This window comes from Euprymna scolopes, chromosome 19 (assembly GCF_053919585.1).
Source record: "Euprymna scolopes isolate OS-2025 chromosome 19, ASM5391958v1, whole genome shotgun sequence".
NCBI lineage: Eukaryota > Metazoa > Mollusca > Cephalopoda > Sepiida > Sepiolidae > Euprymna > Euprymna scolopes.
In genome coordinates, this window is record NC_136500.1 from 68,116,553 (window position 1) to 68,137,784 (window position 21,232).

General features: G+C 33.0%; 1 protein-coding gene across 1 annotated transcript; it reads right to left on the minus strand.

Moving 5' to 3' along the window:
* Positions 1-224: 224 nt before the first annotated feature.
* On the minus strand, positions 225-641 carry LOC145240264 (uncharacterized). The gene has a single exon (XM_080103846.1). It carries the CDS (start codon positions 639-641, stop codon positions 225-227), a length of 417 nt encoding a protein of 138 aa, XP_079959972.1.
* Between the last annotated feature and the right edge of the window lie 20,591 nt (positions 642-21,232).

Consider the following 21,232-nt stretch of genomic DNA (forward strand, 5'->3'; position numbering starts at 1 on the left):
CCATATCCCCTACATACAAAGTTTAAGGTCTGTAGACGAAGTAAAATGAGGAGGGTGTCGAAGTCTTGAAATAAAAACGAAACGTTAGCGAGCATACCCCCTTGTTTTTTCTTAATTCATTTCTACCTCTTTTCGAAATATTATATACTTTACTCTCATAATATATATATATATATATATATATATATATATATATATGTTACAGGTTAAAGGATCTCAGACAACTATTTGGCCAATTCATGTTGATGTGAGCCAATCATGGAGATAATGGGTCTTAAAGGGACCCGATTCTTGTGGATCTTAGAAAGCCCGTACATTCTAGGTCGCTGGATTCTGTCGTAAGTATCCTTATTAATAAATTTCTGCAGTTTCACTTCTGTGTTCGAAGTGCTATCAACTGATATGTCGCCAAGCCTCTTCAATTTGGATTCATCCTTTAGAATATCCAACGTTTTCCTGATATAATCATTCGTATTGAGAATGACTACGCCAGCATTCTTATTCGGCTTAGTAATATAGATATCCTTATTAGTCTTCAGGAGCTTGGCAGCTTGATAATGGATCTTAGTCCATGTAAACTCACGAGTACTGGTAGAGGAATTAGCGAACGTATGCGCTAGTTCAGCTAACCTTGCCTTCATATATAAAAAAATCATCATCATTGGACCGTGGTTGATGATGTTTAGGTTGTGAGCTTAATATCTCAAAGTCGTCAAAAGTACTTTCTCTATAAACTCTAAGCGGGGAATTCCTACATCCTAGCTAATACTAAGTTTCCATTGTGAGAAAGACTAACACAAGAGGAGTTGAATATATGACGATCAACTTCAATCCCTGAACCATGCCTGGCGTGAGTAAGCGCAACAAAACAATCTGGTTATTAGAACAAACTTTATTGCTACGGAAATTATCGCTAGTTGATAAATATTTCGAAAAACGCAATCAATCAAAGAAGGTAAGGTTTGACACGCAACCGACCATAAACAGCGATATTTAGCAACAGTTGAAACAAGGATGCGCTCAAAATTCACACACTCATCCTTGATATATATATATATATATATTTTTTTATATATATATATTCTTGGAGTTATATATTTGGATTTTACCGTCATTGGATTATTTATCTTTCACCAGACTATCCATTCATGTGTAATCACCTTTTACTTCACCATATTCCCTCTGCTTCACTTTTTTTTTTCAAGTAAGATCTTTGACTTACTTGTTGTTTCATCATATACTTTAGCATGCAAAATCCGATCCCGCATTTTGCTAATTCCTACCCTCTGATGAGAAGCAAGTATTTCTCCGAAACTCCGCGGATTAAGGACTATCCACTTCTCTAGCGTTTCCTTTTCAGATTAAATATGTTTTTAACTCATTTCAAAGTGTTTTTAACATGTTCTATTAACTGTTTGCTCGTATATATATATATATATATATATATATATATATATATATATATATATTAGCGGGGTACCCAGCGTAGTCCGGGTGTGGGGAGGTGAGTTCAGCCTGTGTGGAGAGAGGTATTAAAAACTGATATTAAGGGGGTCCATACTACAGTACGCAGCCTGGTAGGGGAGAGAAGTATAAAATTAAGAACTTAATATAAAAGCATATTAAGTTGTGTCTGCAATGTAATTGCTTGAGATATTATCATCTGTGAGTTTTTGCTTAAAGAAAATAATCATTTTATATCAAACATTTAGTTTAAAGCAAACTTAGCTGAAAAAAGGTATTATATGAAGTGTCATTTTTAATTGTAGTTTAAGTAACTTGCGTGAAATTCAAATGTATTTTTTTATTTCTACGAAGAAATCGTTTAGGCTTCGTTTATGATATTTTTTCTGCAATCAATTACAAAGTTTAAGTAAATAGCGTAATATTCTAGTTTAATATTGCAAAAATAATAGATATTTTTTAAAAATGTACCGACACACGTAAATCTCTAATCATATAAATAATCTTTCCAGTTTACGAAAAAACAAACGTTACGAAATTTACGTGCGGGGTTTGAATTATAAATGCAAAACAAAGTCATGCAACAAAACACACACCCACACACACACACACACAAAAACACGATATCAACTTACAGTAGAACTTTCACGTCCTGTTGTTCTATCATTGTTGCGATACGACAACATGGGAATAATGGCTTTACAGATGAGTATCGGTTATTATTGGACGTATTATGTGACAAAACTTAACTAAGATTATTCCCAGACTTATAAACTAAAGTTCTGCAAATTTTGAAGAAAATCTGTTAGGCCGTTTTATAGTCTAGAAGGAAGGAACTCACACACATAAAGTTGCATTTATTTAATTGTGTGTATATATATATACTATAGTGCTCCTCACCTTGAGTTGAGCATATTGAGAAGTGAAACACGAATTACCATTAGCATATAAGCGACGCTCTTTGTGTAAACAAATCGAGCGGAGGTATTTCGAACGATATCAAAACATCGTTAAACTCACTACTCGTTCAAGCAGCCGCCAATAGCGTAATGGTTAGGAGCCTTGACTGCCGTACAAACGGTCGGGTTTCAATCCTGGCTTGAGGTAGTTGCCTGTCTAGCCGCACTGATGAGCTGTGAAACAGCGAAACAGTACTGTATGTGGATGACTATATATATATATATATATATATATATAGACAGATAGATAGATAGATAGATAGATCTAGTGATTATATATTATGTTGAATAAATTTCCCGTTTGACTAATTTGCGAATATTAATATAAAAAAATAATAATGATAATAACGTTAATCGAATTTCGTCTGTGTTTGTTTACAATATCGCTCCAGCTGAATGATTTGCAGTGATGTGATCTGCTTTTATTGTAAATAGAACTCATTAAAAATAAAATAAAATGGTGATGTACACCCGGGTTTGGGCACGGGATCATTCGATCGGTAGATGAAGGTGATATAACCGAGCCATGACTCCAGCTGTCAATCATTCTTTTTATTTATGAGAAACAATTGCAAAGATTGCATTATCTTGCTTGCCGGGGTGACGTATCAAAATTCCCCTGAAAAAGTACTCTTTTTTATCTTTAAGGAAAAACAAACAAACTATCTTTAGGATCAGAATTTTTCGATTTTCGCTACGTATCGGATGACTTTCCCTAAAAAAAAAACATATCTAAAAACACTGCCAGACTTATAAATTACTTTTGTGTGTAATTTGCAATAAATAAGCGCAGCCGTTTAGGAACCTATGAGGAACGAACTCGCACACACACAAAAAGAGAAGGTTGCATTTATATACTTGTAGAATATATATATATATATATATATATATATATATATGTTCGTTAAATAAGTATGCTAACTGCAGATAGCTTTACCCTAGAATTGAATGTGACTGAGTTCGAATATCTTGACCAGCAGAAATGACATTAATTATGTCCTAATCAGAGCATAATAGTGGAATAATGGCGAATATTCATTCTAAAATCTTATAGATAACGCTTGGTAAAGAAATGAAAGTAAAGCCCCTTTTTTAAAAACTTTAAGGTAAATGCAACATTCCGACTTCCACTCAGCGAATATTCTGTGATTGTTACCATGTAATATCGCACATTAATATTAATAGGGACTTTATTCCTCTCATTTGTTGTGTTTATTACAGATGGCGCTGAGGTAGGATATCAGCCTATGAATTAAAAGTTGACTTTGTGTTTGAATTCAAATCTCCCAATCAGCATTTCTGATCACTTCCCAGACTGATGATTGCGTAAACACAAAACAATAGTGCCTGTATGGAAAATTCTCAATACCAATTTCATAATATAACAAAGACTTTGAGGCAAAATAAAATGAATATAATTAAATATATATATATATATACATATATATATACATATATGTGTGTATATATATATACATACATGTGTGTATATATATATAAATATTAGTATATATATATATATATATATATATATATATATACTAATATTTATATATATATTTATACTTACTTATATTCATTTTAGTTTGGCTTAAATTTCTTGTTATATGATGTTCTAACCTCAAATGCTGGTCTTCATATATGCTGGTAAATCCTATATAAAACTATTTCTACATTTTTTAATTTCGTTTAATACTAGATTTGTATACAAACACACACCCACACATACACACACATACACACACACACAGGATACCACACTCGTATTATGTGTTAGACGAAACGTTGATGAACACATAATACGAGGAAGTCTCGAAATAAAGACGAAACGTTGATGAACATATAATACCATACATCTGCCTTACTTAAAACAATGCTAGGTTTATTTATGGTGTCTTTTACATATAAAAAAAAGACACCGAATACTTTTTCTGATGATGAGACTTTGTTTAAAAAAAAACTATATGTCAAAATTATTGTCCGTGGCTATCACAATAAAAACATCGTTTCCGAAACGATCGTACATATTATCGTCTTTGTTGCTGTTCCTTCTTATGAAACAGATTTTTAATTCTTAATACTAATTTGAATTTTTAATTGTCAATCCAATTACTAAATATTAAAGTAGCTCTAGGATATTTGCCTATCGAGCTTATTATATATCTGAATTAAAAGGAGCACTGCTCTTTTGTATTTTAATTAAATTAGTAATTTTACTATCACATGAAAATAAACTCTGCTTTTTTGACTACTGTTCTAACTCCCTTTAAATATATATATATATATATATATGTGTGTGTGTGTGTGTGTGTGTGTTATTTAAACGAACAAATATCCGTCAAATTATGTTGGTTATGCTAGGAACAAGCTAAAACACAATGAACAACTTCGATAAGACTGGAAATATTGTCACAAGACAATGCTATTTTATTAATGTGATAACGTATAAGTCCAAGTGAGGTTGATAGTAATTATTTAGCTAGATATGTAAAAATTGGTAGATAGATTAAGTGGAATTTCTGAAGATAGAAACATGGCACGTTTACTATGGGTGAAAAAAGTAAATAAACGTAATGTATTATGCTGGGCAGATGGCAAAAAGAAGGGCTAAGATAAAAAGTAAGGAAGAGTAACGGGCATGACAAAAATAATATGATAAAGAAGTAGTAAACTATTTGATACTGAGTAAACAAGACATAATTTGTAGACGTCGAGTACAGTGTGACATGAGATTAATTCAAATATGCTATCAGAATTCAGATTTTATATCATAACGCTTTTAGCTAATAACTCTCTTTTGATAGTTTGTGTTTGGTTTAAATGAAGCTTGATCTTTAGAGTCTGATAATTATTGAGCTTTATTATAGTCGATTTACATTTATTTTTATTGTAAATTAAGCTATGTACAACTAATGGATTCTGTATTTTATGAATTCTATTGTGTTTGTAAATCATTTTTAGGGTACTCTGTGTTTCATCGATATAAACATCGTGGTTGTCATTAAAATATAATGTGAAAATTTATTAATATTTGTGTCGATACTGCCAGGATTGTTTTGCATTCCATAAAAACCTTTGGATTTTACGCAATCAAAATTCTATAGACATTCAGTAAGTAATGTTTCCTATTTTTATTCCACCTGAATTTTTCAGAAATAATTGCAAGTTGCATTGCTATAATGACAGAACGCATGCTTTCATTATCCGAAAATTTCATATCTCTATTACAGATATTGGCGGTATGAGACGCTAAGCAATCAATCGATCTCATAAAAATAAGACAGGAGGAGAGACGTATCATTTAATTCGGGAGCACGAAAAGGAGCTTCTTTTTCGTGGTCCTACTTCCGTTGTCGTAGCCCATTTACATGTTCAGTTATAAAAATAGGAAGCTTTTCTTTGGAACACCCTTTTATTACAAAACATGCCCTAAACACTTATTCATTTTCATCGTTCATCGCTGGCAAATGTGCATTGAGAATGGTGGTTCCTATTTAGAAAAATAAATTCTACGGTACGAAAGGCCGCATCTTTATAGTATTTTTATACTATCAGTAGCATCTTCCTAACTTTTCAAGTGCTTGCGTTAACAAGTAAAGCATGCATGGCCCCCTGTGAGTGCTCATAAAATGAGGCATAAAATAGAGGTTTTATTTGTGGAACGACCCTCGTAAATGCAAGTGTTTTCTAGGACATAGCGCACAAATGATTCAGGAAGAATCAACATTTAACGAACCCTACGTTCGTCAATTAGATGGGCAAAGAAAAAATAAACAAAACATACGGCTATTTTTCATGTACCAGTTTATAGAAATCGTACTCGTCAAACACATAAACAGCACAGCGTGTAAAAAGATAATTGTTGTAACAAATAGAAATATATTTTTGTTGTGTAGTAGAATGTCAGAAACGGTTCAAAGCCCGGGAGAATATTTTGTACAGAAACAATCAGGAGAAAATAAACAACTGAAACCTGAAAAAAAAATAGATGGACTTAAAGACATAGAGTAAATACGAGTAAATTCTTACTTGTCTGATAACAAAGCATGTGTTTCGTTTTATTTTTTTAAAAAATCGCACTCTCATTTGTCTGCACATTGTAAAAAAGGGGTTGCTGTCCAGACATGCAAAAAGAAGTGAAATCCACAAAAAGCGAGACTCGTGTTATTTAGCGGAGAGAGTGTATATATACAACATCAATTTAACCGATTTCTCCTAACGTTGTTATATATACAGTATGATGTCTAGTGGTATAAATGCTCATATATTCTTTATGTATGTGTGGGTGTTTCACATGTAATAAAACTTCTGTAACATCAGTATATGTAGCGAAAAGATTATGTTTTCGTCTCTTCTTATGATTCAATTTCATCTCCCTCCAAAGGATACCAAACAACAATAGGTTATATATATTATATAAATTTATTCTTTACTTTCCTCGGAGCTGAAAGATGTTATAATTTTTTACATTATGCTAAAGTCGCGTTTCTCTCAGATTCAAAAACGCGGAGACGATATATTTCGTGTTTACTTTTTTGACGTTCTTAGTCTGACTCCAAACTGTAAACCAAGAAGCACCTCTTTCCAGATCTATGTCATTACGTCATTAGCTCACGTGACATTAAGATCACCCAGTGCCATCACTAAAATCATCTTTCACTGTAAAGCATCTACTCTTAATTTTTAAAAATTATGGCTAAGCAATGCTTTATTTAAAGGTTTAAATGCTAAAGTCCAGTAGCATTGTTTATTTGTAGCTTAAATATAAATAATAATTTGGGACGCGCCCTTTCCTTAGGAAAAAGCTTACTAGTGATTTTATGAAATTATTTTACATAATCTCTTGAATTAAAGTTAAACGTATAAAAGTAATGTCTAGTTGTGCAATTGGGCTCTAAAGCGAAACATTCATTTCAAACGTACACCTATCAAATAAAAGAATCAATTTCAATTTATAAACATAACGTTTCTACTTGTTCGTTGCGAAAACATCTCAATTGAACTTGTGCTGTTAGGTTGTATAAATGTATTTTATGAAATCTGAACTTTCTTGTTCAATTGTTGTTGTTTTTTGCGATTTCCGATCGTCATCAGATTAGTCCAATGCAAAACATTCGTAAGAACACTTCTAGACACACTAAATACCTTATTGTGAAATTAAAAAACAATCGTCCGAGTGGTTCCGCAGTGTATAAGAAACTAACTCACATACATAGGCATATGTATACACACACATGCACACACACACATGCACACACAAACAGAGGAAAATTTCACTTTATATAATACAGCTGCAAGAAACATGTTTATATTTAACTCTCAGTAAATATTGTATTTTTCAAAATATGCAATAATTTATTTTCTGCTTTCAATCTTTGAAATACATTTTTCGTTGCATCTATAATTGCGTTTTCTGAGCGGACGAATACTTTATTCAATGGCGTAGATTTAATTTCATACACGTCGTATTCTTTATTCCTCATGTCGACTTCGTCCTCATCTTTTCTTTCGTCTCTCACACTGCCATTCTTTTCTCTCACATCTTTCCCTGCCTATTCCAGGTTCTCAAAATAATGCGTACAACTAAAAACATGCCCTAATATACTGCACGCTTTTATTTCATCCCAGAAAGCCTTATGACATAATTATTTTACTCAATTCAATCATGGTTCGGGGTAATTGAATTTTCATATTTATTTCACAAAGTATATAATATATATATATATATATTTATATATATATATATATATGTATATATAAATACACACACATACACACACACGCATATATATATATATATATATATATATATATATATATATATATATATATATATATATATATATATATATATATGATTAGTTTTGGGGGGAAAAAGAAATACAGCAGAGTGCTCAATTAAAAGGAAAATCCGAAAAATAAGAGCGTATTTCTATTTTTATATTTTGTATTTTGTGTACAAAACGTTGTTTGATGAGAAAGGTCATTGGTACCGTCGGTTTACAACCCGATAATTAGGACCGGTTTAGATATCCATATCAAGCTGTCTTCAGCCAATACTCATCTCATCCATATTACTGATTACATCAGATGAGTATTGGCTGAAGAAAGCTTGATATGAATATCTAAAACGGTCCTAATTATCGGGCTTGAAACTGACGGTACTAATGACGTGTATCATCTAACAACTTTCTGTACACAAAATACAATATATATATATATGTATATATATATATATATATATATATATATATACTTTAAGCCCCTCTCTTTGGGTAGAGCACTGTCGTAAATAATCTCACACGCTACTTTATAGGCTGAAAATGCGAAGATCGTTGTTTGTTTGTTTACAAACATGCGATTTGAGCACTATAAATGTGGTGGCGGGTGTCTATTTTAATAGACATTCCGACGAGTTATTTACGGGCGTCAATTCCATGGTCGAGTGGGAGAATTGCCGACTGTCAACACGACGGTTCTAGATTCCATCCTTGGCTTGGGAGAGATGCTAGTCTAGCGGCACTGATGAGTTGTGATACAACGAGACAGGACTGTATGTCGATGACTACATATATATATATATATATATATATATATATATATATATATATATATATATATTACTACTTTTTAACTATGAGAATAACGACGCTTTTTCTGCTTTTCTTTACACGTCTCTTTTCAATTTCTTTATCTCATTATAAGAGAAACTCAGTTTCTGCTTGAAAAGGTGGAGAAACGTTCGATCAACATATCCTCTCGCTCCAACTCCCAAGTGACTGAAACTTACTTTCTATTCTAATTCTCGTTCATCAATTAAGCTCTCATATCTCCTTTCTTTTCTTTCCACCGCCACACTTAAACCTGCCTTCCAAGCTACTGTTCGCTCTAGTAGGTGAACCAACTTTTTTCCTATTCCATATTACAATGTCAGGTCTTTGCACTGTCGCCACAATTGGGATAAACAAGAAATTCATCAAGACCTGAATCAATTTCCAATTTGCTTCTCCATCTTTAACCAGCTTGCTTACTATTTTCAAATTTAACCTCTTCTGTGGTAGCTTTTCGTCATTGATCTAATCCAGTCTCATTTTCATAGCACCACTAATCACTCCATATAAATCTACGAATCATTAGACTAAACTCGCAGTGTGACAGGATGTGATGGACTGTTCCATGTTGCCCACATCTGCACATACTGTCATTTGTCACCGACAACATAACGAGGTTTACTGGTGAATGTATCGAATCATGGGTTGACCTGATCAAATAGCTGGTTCTTGCTGGCTCCTACTTCCACAGCTCCATCCATGATAGTTTTCTTTCAAATACCGCTTCTTGCTATGCCGAACATTGATCTTGCTGCGCACAACCCACAATTGACGTTTTCCCTCTTCCTGCTTTCGCATTTGTTCACTATTGAATCCCTTTTGTTATTGGCTGAACTAGTAGCAAATGGTTAAAAGTAGTTGCCCTGGAGGCTTGTTCGTCCTACTTATGTAGATCACAGGCTGTTTCTATGGCAAAGGTTTCCTCTGCTTCGTCCACTGCATATTTTGCCTTCCATCTGTGTGCAAGTGGTTGATCATTTTGAATACCGTAGCATCATGACTTCCCTGACCTTTCTATCTTTGTAATCCTTAATAAGTGATATAGGAGCAACCCTAGGGGGATTCCTGTACCATACGATGCTGAAATTTTCATTCATTCTAGTTATCCCAACAAACATTCTTTTGTACGCTCCGTACTTCTTTTCAATCATTTCCGTTCTAGATTCTGTAACCTCATAAATCTATAGTCTCCAAAGCAGTCTAGGATAGAGACCAAACTATAGCATGAACTTCCCCAACGACTTGGACCGTTCGATGCTTAAAAGTCCTTCCACTGCATCAGTGTAAATCTGCACTCTCAGACTCCTATATACGTTACCTTGATACAACCGCCCAAGATTTTTATGGGGTTCTCCCTGACAGACGGGATGGTATCTTCAGCAATTGTAAACCTGATTTTTTCTGGATAACTTTTCTGAAGGTGCAGCTGCGAGAATATGTGTGCTTTTAAATTCATCCGTGGCCATTGCATAATACTCTCAGGTCGTTTGGGCATCTGTTTCGAGACTTCTGATTTTGAGTGGTATCTCCATTACCAACACAAACAAAACAACCGATAGTGTACATATTGCCGCAGTAACTACTTCCATTTGTTGCTACTGAGTTGTAGACTTACTTGTTATAAATCTTATTACAAAGTTGTCATGGATTAATATCAATCATCAATTTTCGAATCACCTCAGATGTCCAAAAATGTTCCATAGATAGTTTCAACAATTTGTGCGGCACTAATGCATAGGCATTTGTTAAATCTATTCATATGATTAACAGGTTCTCCTTGCCATTCTTTGCTTGCTATATAGCATTCCAAATCGAATATATACGTTAAACGTATCCTGGCAAACCTAGCACTCCTGCTTTCTGAACTGACTCATCAATATATCCTTTCCTCTACACAACGTCCATTACTCGATCTGCAACTACCGTAAAGATTCATTGAGACCATAATTTAATTTGTGTACATATATACATTTCTCAATCATTTGTGGAGATATATCAACCTTTAAAGGTTTACTTTAAATGAAAAATTCTATTTAGTATTTATTCCATGCGGCGTAATTTGTGTGACTTGGTTTATCGCTTATCTCAACATTTGAAAGGGTTTCGATGTGCATTGGCTTTACAAAACAGCGCCCTATTTTGTATTTTTTTCATCTTCATGTTATATTTACAATTTAATTCCCACGTCCAACGTTTTGAACGTTATAGTACGCAGTTACTAATGAAAATATGGGGCGCGTATTCTGCCACAAAATCAGTCCTTCTGATACAACGGCAAGCAGGAATAATTTTGGAGAGAACAATTTAGCTGATAGAAAGACAACATTCCGTGGCCAAATTTCGAGGACAGATAGTGTTTCAGATTCCAACAAAGGCGACAGTGATCAACATCAGCAAGCCATAATTGATCTCAATAGCAATATTTTTCAGGAATGTCTCGGGAAATCCTTCCAAAAAGAAAAATACCGTCTCACAAGAAATAACCATTTCAAGTTATCGGTTTGAAAATCCTCCATAATAACCTTAATCCCTTTCTTTAGCAAATTCGTATCCGGCAGAGAGAAACCGTTAAAGCCGAACGAGAAGAAGTAGTGAATTTATCAGTCAAAAGAATATAAATATGACTTGTATGATTTGTTTTTTTTTAGTGTCACGACTCTCAGTTGACTGGGCACATGGATAATCTACACATGCTCTCCTGGAGCTAGGCTCAGCTGTACGAAGATATTAATTGTTCTGTAAGTCAAGAGAGACACTTTGTGTTGTCTACCATCGAAAGAACTATCATAAAAGGGGCATACATCTTTGATGAGCAGATTGAGAACCTAATGACGGTAGATGCAAATTATTACATAGCAATCCTGTGGATGAAGTTGATTATTATACTGGCAACGAGATAGGCGACATCTACTTCATCCTCGGTATTTTCCTACTACTAGATTTCATTCGCATACCACTGTTCTCCCTTGGTCATCGTGCTATTGTAACTTCACACCATGTGACTAGTTACTCTGCAAGTACCTCATCGAAAAGATCAATTATAAAGCTTCCCTGACCGATTCAAATGATATTATGAGTTTTCGACGATTAAAACGTTCGAATTGCAGTAATTATTCGTTAAGAAGATGCCTGGATAGCATATATAATACTCTATTAAAGAATAATAATGAATAAGAGTTCTGTTGCCGTCCGATCTTATCTGTTATCATTTATCTGTTATATGTGGAAAGAAAAACTCCAAAAAATTTATCTGGAAAAATATTACAGCAAAATAGTTTGCATTTTAACAACACTCACTCTATCCCTCTTTCTCAATATATATATATATATATATATATATATATATATATATATATATATATATATATATATATATATATATATATGTGTGTGTGTATGTATGTGTGTGCGTTTGTATTTGTGTATGTGATACGTAAAGTCAAAAACAAACAGTGGTACCGGCGGATTCAAATCCAAACAAAGTGATCTTCTTTTAGCATCTGATTTTATGTCTCCATGAACTGACATTAATTTCTAGCATACGGATATACATAAAGGAGAAACAAGTCCGACACCATTCAAGATATGTTAATCACCTCTGTTTAAAATAATAAATAAAGATATATATATATATATATATATATATGCGGAGAAAGAGAGAGAGAGAACGTGAGGAGGGAGGTCACAAAGAAACAAACCAAGTCACGTATTCACTAACTTTTCTTCTTTATTGTAAGACTTCATCTGAATGAATGAATTGAACAAAATAAAATACCAGTACAATATTCGAAAATATATTTGTTGTAATGGAAAGTATGATTTTTTTCTATGTCAGAGCGTTGTGAAAGAGACAAGATTTTCTCTCTTTTATATTCTTATTGAATTTCCAAGAATTTCTTTCCTTCTCAAATAGAACATAGCCACACTTTTCTATGACAACAAATATACGTTCAAATATTATACGGACATTTGCATTTACACCGTTCATTTCTCCAGCAGAAGTCGAAATGTTGATGGACGTGTGACTTGGTCTGTTCCTTTTTCTCTCTATCTCGGCGAAATACAATTCCCATTATTCTCAGCGTATACGTATATACTGTAACACATAAAATTGATAATGATGGCAATAATCACTTAGCCGGTAAATCTATCAAGATAAAAGTGCTGGACGGTTAAGTTGGTCATTTATTATAAGAATTGCGAAATGGAGTTCACAGTTGAATAAAAGAATATATTATTTTATTATATTAATAACGACGGCAGAAAAGATACAACCACTTCAGGCCCAGATATGTCAGTGCCAAAACCTTTTCATAACACAATGAAAAGGTCAGATTTATAAATCTTGGAGAAAGTTGGCTTAACAACATTAGCTTAAACATTTGAAAATCTTTCAACAGTCCCGGGAATGTTGAGAGATTGAATTTTATTTACATAGAAAACTACAATGAGGTATCACTGCTTCTGACACACGACCAAAATAGGGGTGTCTTTCTTTTAATCTCACACAAAATATCTGCAAAAGAGAGATGAAACGTTCAAGTTATGACTGAATGAGTTTTATCATGACAACAATGCAATTTGCAACCCCCTCGCATTTATTCAGCCGAAATATATAAATAAGAGATATTATTTCTGGAACCGGATTCGAATATGGAAGAGTAAGGTTTGCATTTAATAGAGAAATACAAAAAAAGCACATCTAATAAAATAAAATATATATATATACATATATATATATAATATTAATTAATTAATTGATATATATATATATATATATATATATATATATATATATATTAAATCCCCGAAACAGTGTTTCATGATAAACAACTGATGACCCCTTGAAAAATAAATTATTGGTACTATAGTAAATTCGAGAGTGAGTTGATGCAGTGATTGCAGGTGATTAAATAACATACTGACTGGATAGTTTTCTAACGAATGATGAAAAATATTTTTTGTATAGTTATATATGTATATTAAATTAAGAAAAGAAACACATTTAAGACTTAAGATGGATATCTGTGAGAAACTATACAGAGCATATAGAGCTGATAGTAAGGAATCCAAAGTTCAACCGGAATTTAGGTACTTCTGGCGATTCATTTAAATGTTTTTGAGATTAACTTGAATTCCATTAGCTCAACCTATCTTCGTGTTCTGTACAAAAATGTTTATATCGCCGTAGACTAATTATAAAATCTATTGTTATTTAAGTTACTAATAATATTTCTACATTTTCAGGCAATTAATATTTAGAAGAAAACGATCACCGTTATAATAATGGTCTCATCAAGTCAGGACGCAGTAGCTATAATAATTCAAACGGATGTATAGGCATACTTACCCATAATATGCACTTTAAAGAGAAAAGGCAAAGGAAATCGAATTATCGGTATAATAGTAAACGCTTTAAACCTAAATCACTCATTTATGAAAACAATATTAATCCATGTAAGAAATGTAGTATACAAATTATGATATAATAATTCATATAGTGACATACTAAAAACTAACACTTCATAAATTTCATTACTCTCTAAGAAAACTAATTTATACACGCCTATAGTTATCAGAGTATATTACAGTAAAATACTTTAAAATTTTATTTGTTTACTATGCCTAAGTTAGTGCGAACTATTATCGTTTATTATAATAGAAAATGCCTAATTTGGTAAACTGCAATTACTAAATTGCTTCATTTATAACTGCCAAGCATCCAACCAATACCCGCTTAACAATGATTGTATAGTTAATGATCTATTTACTAAGAAAATGTAACACAGTGATCCAAATTTTTCATGAATAATATTACGAACCATATATCTTATTCCACAACATTTTTAGCAGAAATTCCAGAAAAAAGTACTCAAAGGCTAAGCACGCCTGATATACTACTAATTAATATCCCTCCACCAGAACTCCTCAAAAAATATATTTTCGCATTAATTCTTACAATCAGTCTACTACCCATAATAGTACAAGATTTTCTAAACTGCATACTACCATATAATAGGTGCATATATTTCACGGAAAATGTTTTACCGATATTGGTGTCTATTTCCTTTTAATCAAAACGTCAATTTTCGTCCGATTTATATTCATTTATAACGGATACACATAGAAAAAATTAATAGATAACATTGTTATTAGTCATCGTTTTAAGCAATATTTAAATTTAATATTAAAAAATGATTAGTTGTTTAGGTGAACTGATTATCAATAGATTTTGTCCGGTGGCGTAACAGTTAAAGGCGTAAAATATTTAGTTAACACTTAACAAGGTTGTATCCATTATATGTTTAATAAATTAGAAACAACTAATTGATGTCACCGTGGATTATGCAGGCGAGCATGTCATGTTCTAAACTTTGGCTGGTTTGAAAACATTATCATGAGATGTAGTGGGGATATTTAATCTATTGTAATTTATGTTATACATATGGTTATTACTAATGCATAATTTTACTGTCAACTTTCAAAGAGCATTCATATTTGTCAGCAATATTTCCACCTACTTCAGTCAACATGATAATGCTAGTTTAGTTTTAACATGTGACTATTGAAACAAAAATCTCATAGGAAAAATGGGTTGGGGAATCTTACTCTACCCTCTATGCTCACCTTGTAAGCTCAGCGAACATAGATCCTTCTATCTATCAATTATTTCGAAGAGTACGTAACCATTCCGATGACTTTCGGGTAACATCACAGAAGGCGATTGAACATGAGGTGGTTTATATTTCGTACGAACATCTAAAGAATTTCAAAACGTTGATGTATTGAATCAAGTTATGCAAAGCAAATGTCGTTATTGCCATAAGTAAAGATTATCTGAAACACACATTTTCTTTCATTTTCAGAATTAAATGTAAAACAGGCAAGATTTTCTACATCGAACTAATAGCTTCTATGATTAGAATAACGTTTCGTATAATTGAAGTATTACAAACTAAGAGGTACTTAAAATGAATCGCTTACTGTTTAAGAAAACCAAATCGAGACTTTTTTTTATATTTTGATGTGCAAATGAACACACACCTAAATCAATAGAAGAAACTCTAGCAAATAGCCTTCAGTCTTGTAGTGGAATAGATCCGTCAGTAGTTGGTAACATTTAAGACTAAATACATACGTCTACTAACCTGGCAAGCAGCAAAATCCCACACATTAACTGGTAAGGTCCATAGGCATTAGAAAGCCTTCTACTTTAATAGTTTTATCTTTCGGACTTATAAGTTTGGAGAATTCCCTCACGTTTTCTATTTTCCATGGTGATACTAAGGTGAACAAGTTTTATATAAGGTAAAGACACATCTCGTTTCTCAACGGTCATTTGTAAGGCACGATCCTTAATAGTAGCCTCTTACGTTTGAACTACCATATATTTTGTTTGGGATGAAAAGGGGTTAAAACATATGTATATGTTTCTTGAAAAAGTAACCATAATTTGGCATTGACATATAAAACTCGTGGCGCTTTTAATAGAAAATTTTCTCATCTACTTGAAATAGCCTATCCTTTGTATTGATGTCATTATTGGTGGTATGCGGATGATACATTGAACAATATTTTTTTCTGACACTATTCTTTTTGTGGATAGGAAGATTAATTGGCGCAGACAATTGTTTTGGGAATCTGTGAATCAGTACACATATAAATGTATTTTTAGGTTTTTATCAGCCATGCTCTGCAGTCTCTGTATAGTATTTATTGGCTAACAAAAACATAGAAACGTAACAAAAGTACACGTTTAGAATAGTATTGCAATAAATCACATGAATAACGGTTTTTTTAAACATTGATTCGAACGACAACAAAGATTATTTTTTGTTTGCAATTTTAATTTAGACGAGAATTTTCCGTAAAAAAATACAAAAAAAAGGAATTAGGTTTTGATGCGTTTGTGGTTGTTTCTCTTCAACTTTGGCCAACGAGTATAATTATAAGTAAATCAGGGTTTTATTTTGTTACGGAGAGTTCAAACCCCTTATATTCAAAGTATATCCTGCTTTCCCGAATGAAAATCAAATGTCAGAATTACAAAAGGCAAGTAACTATTTTGAATGTTTTCAATTGTTTTTATTTTAATTGTCCTCCTTAATGTTTTATATATTTCAATAATAGTTACATTTTATTACGAAAGCGTCGAATCTATATAATTAGAACCTGCCTTGCTTGCATCAATAGGGCTGTATGCGTTGTAGGGTTTTATGCGTTGGCCTCAATTCAAACTGATGGTCCATACTCATTCATATATATATATATATATATATATATATATATATATATATATATATCTGTGTGTGTGCGCGCGCGCGATGTGTATGTGTGTGATGTGTGTGGGTGTGGGTGTGTGGTTTGGATACAAATAAAAATAATTTTTTGAGAATGTAGCAAAAATCCGTTGATAAAAATTATTTCAGAGTAAATTAATTAGCGATTATAAAGAAGTTATTAAAATAAACCCCAGGACGTCTTTTGGTCGATACATTATCAAGAGAAAACATCAGCGAATACGATTAAAAACAGAAAAAAGGTTTAGTAATTATCGTTTAAAGACTATATTTTTTTTTACAAATGGGGTAGGGGTGGCGAATGGAAGAATGGACAAAAACTGTCGTCAATATAAGGGCATTAAAAGGAAAAATATAGACCATTTTTTTTATCTCATTTTTTTTATCTAATTACTATATATTATGTTCAATATTATAATCCATGATAATTGCCTCTATCATTATGACTATAAAATCTGCATGAATTAAACTATATTTAAACGTATATTACGATAGAGCAACGCGGAAGGCCTGATAGTAATCTATATTAATCTAATTTACATCATATTCTTCACAGTCATTGGCAACGCTAATAATATTTATTACGGAATTACAAACTCTCAGTGTTTTTAAGGGGGGGGATTTCCACCCGGTTATTCTCCTTGGTTTTCTTTTTTCGTTCAGTTCTGCTACTGACGTCATGTACACAGACACGTTTTTTTTTTTTAGAGGGGAGGTTGTATGGTAACATGTGTTACGTTTTATCCATGAAAGGAAAATAACCTTTCGCTCAATACCGATACAAAAAAAAAAACAGACTTAAGAACACAATGAAACCAACCAACAAGGTGAAATACCCAATTAACCAAGACATTTTTTAGGTGTTTGTTGGACATGCATAATAGTCTTTGTCTAGTTTTTTATTGGCTGATAGAAACGTAAAAGGGTTTCGATGAGAAATAAATTTGTGAAAAAGATTACCATCTAATGGAAGTTTTAATACGTTACTACTGAACAATAATTTCATACGATAAAAGGATTTGGAAAACTTACGCTATGCTGTATATTACCCTGGCTCGGCTCCCCTTTCGAATATCTTTTTTTCTTACATGGAAGTCACCACTTATCAAGGCCTGGTGGCCATTCGGGGATATGGGTTATTGCGCGTACAGTAATCAATGAGACAATATCGTAGTAATCGTTAATGGAGATCTGATAAAGTGTCTTACTTAAGGGGGCGGTTCATCAGGAACTTGTTTATGTTGGACTTGAAGACATCCAAGTTGTAGTCAGGTTGGAAACAGGCAAATGGAAGAGACTTCCACAGGCGTGCACTTCTAAGAAATAAGCTTTGTTCATGGAATCTACGTTTTTATTTAGGCACAGATAAAGAATGGGGACAATTTTTTAGAGTGGTTTCAGCTAGACTTCGTGAAAGATTCCAAGCGGGGACCAGAAATTGGAGCGCAAACGAGCACCTATTCCAAAGTGTATTAAAATTTCATGCTCTGGAGTATTGGAAAAGTTAGATAATGTTCTATTGCCCAACTTCTCCTACAAGGTTACTTAGAATCAGGAGCGATGGCTAAATCTGCTCATTGCGTAATGCACAGAAACCTTGTGTTAATAAAGTTTTTGAAAATATTGTTGAACATGTGGAAACACGACAGAGTACTGCCATATGTGTCATTATACCAAGGCGAGACAATCAGATTTTTATTTCGCAGGGCAAACATCACTTGATACATTATCTACTATTTTCCTCTTACTTAAAGCACTTTTGACGTTTTATGTGAGGCTCAGTGCGTGAAGAAATCCAACAGTAACGCGCGCGATATACTAAAAGTAAGAATCCCCAGAACCTTTGTGGAAGTAAATTTGGAGGAAAAGACGGAACCGGCCGAAAGCGTTTAATCGAAGTCAAAGGCGATTACATGTAATCAAATCCACAAAGAAATGGCATTATGGCAATGTAATTCAAGAAATAAGTCTAAATATTTTTTATAGCGTAATCTTGCAAACTAAGATCGTACGTAATCTAGATTATATGTTGGGGCCATACAGCAGTAAATAGAGATTGTGTTACCCAGTGAACCTCAGAGAGACTTACAAAATACACCTCAAAACCGACTGGCGACAAACAGAAATAGACAATATAGTGTGATTGGGGAGAGCGTTGAAAAGTAAGCAAAAAGAAAAAACGGTAAATTTATACAAACACCGTGACAGCGAATTAACCCTAACCCTAACCCTAACCCTAACCCTAAACCCTAACCCTAACCCTAACCCTAAACCCTAACCCTAACCCTAACCCTAACCCTAACGCTGTCACGGTGTTTGTATAATAATACCGAAAAAACGCGCTAAAAATGTAGATGTCGAATGATATTACATAGAAATGGCGTCACGTGTTCGGAACAGCACAAAGTTTTTAATCAGAACCCCAAAGCGAGAAAGACAAGATACGTCGAAAATCGAAAGTAAGTGATTATAGCCTTCATACACTGTACATAAGTAGTACATAATTTTCGATCATACTGACGAAATAAGAATATTAATTGTCTTTGTTGTATTTCAATGCATGAGTAGAAAGAATGTTTAGTTACATCGAAGGTCACAGCCGTGACGGAACGAACGGTCACGCATAGGAAAGCAACGGTCTGAGAATGAAGATCAGTAACCGCGCACGTATGTAAAACACTTGGTTCTGTCGACCTTTTTTTTTAGATCGCTCATATGTATGCAAGTACGAGTATGTTTGAAACGAATGATGTGTTTTATTAGGAAAATCTCAATATTTGAGTGTATATGTAGGTGGGTTACATTTAATCAACTATAATTACCGTATATTTTGGCGTATCAGGCGATCCTCAGATGAGACGATGTACAAAATTGGAGTACATTTTAGTAAATGTATAAAGTCTCGGTTGCATAAGACAACTGCTAAATCAGGAAACCATGTTTGTTCAGCCTAGGCGAGAGATTGAAACACCCAGTATCTTAGGGAGTATTGGTTTTTACAGATTACTTTTTAACTAAACGGGTCGTCTTTTACGTCGTAATATACGGTATATATAAAAAAACATTTTGTTTCTGCGTGTCTGTGAGTTATTTCATTTCTCACGGAATCCGAAACAGCCACGATGATTGATATTTAGTTACACAGTAACACACCTTATGTGTCTGGCAATGTTCTGAGATCAATTGTATATCGACATCATTCTGATAAGTATCGAAAATAAAACATCGAAAAACCCCGATTTAATAAAGAACAATACAATTTAAACAAAGGAAACAACATTATATAGCAATTTCCTCATCGCACGAGCAGAAGAGCATATCAGATAAATTCAATACTAAGTTATGTTATAAGACAGAAGAATGTTGGATATAATTATTTCTGTTTGGAGCTTAATTTGACTAAGGTACTTAACTTTTGCAAAGGAAACTATAATTCAAGTCATTATATAAAATAATGTCATACAATCAACAGTAGATTCTCTACAGTGCAATGTAGACTACAAGGTATTGTGGACTAAGCCACTGCAATAAAACACGCGAAGTTCTCTCCTCGGTAAAGTTGTTCACCGAATAGAGCAGACAATTGTTCGCTTTGGATAGAAAATGTGGGTTTTTACCGATTTTGATGAGAATTTAAATATTGGAGGTGTGGAGCATTTGTTAATCATCATTAAATCTTCCGGATAGTCACTCATAACATTCTATTTTAAATTATTTCACATATATGTGAAACATGTGAAACAATTTTGGTGATGTAAAAAATGGTATGAGCAATGTGGGTATCTCTTTACTGCAAGAATCTAATTTCTATAAACACGTGGTTCATGATTATCTATCTGAGAAATCAATTACATTTTTTTTAATACGTACGAAGCACAAAGTATTTTTTGCAATGGAT

Bases quoted from the DNA above. Each gene is read 5' to 3' on its own strand.
- LOC145240264 (XM_080103846.1), bottom strand. From the start codon at position 641: ATGAAGGCAAGGTTAGCTGAACTAGCGCATACGTTCGCTAATTCCTCT.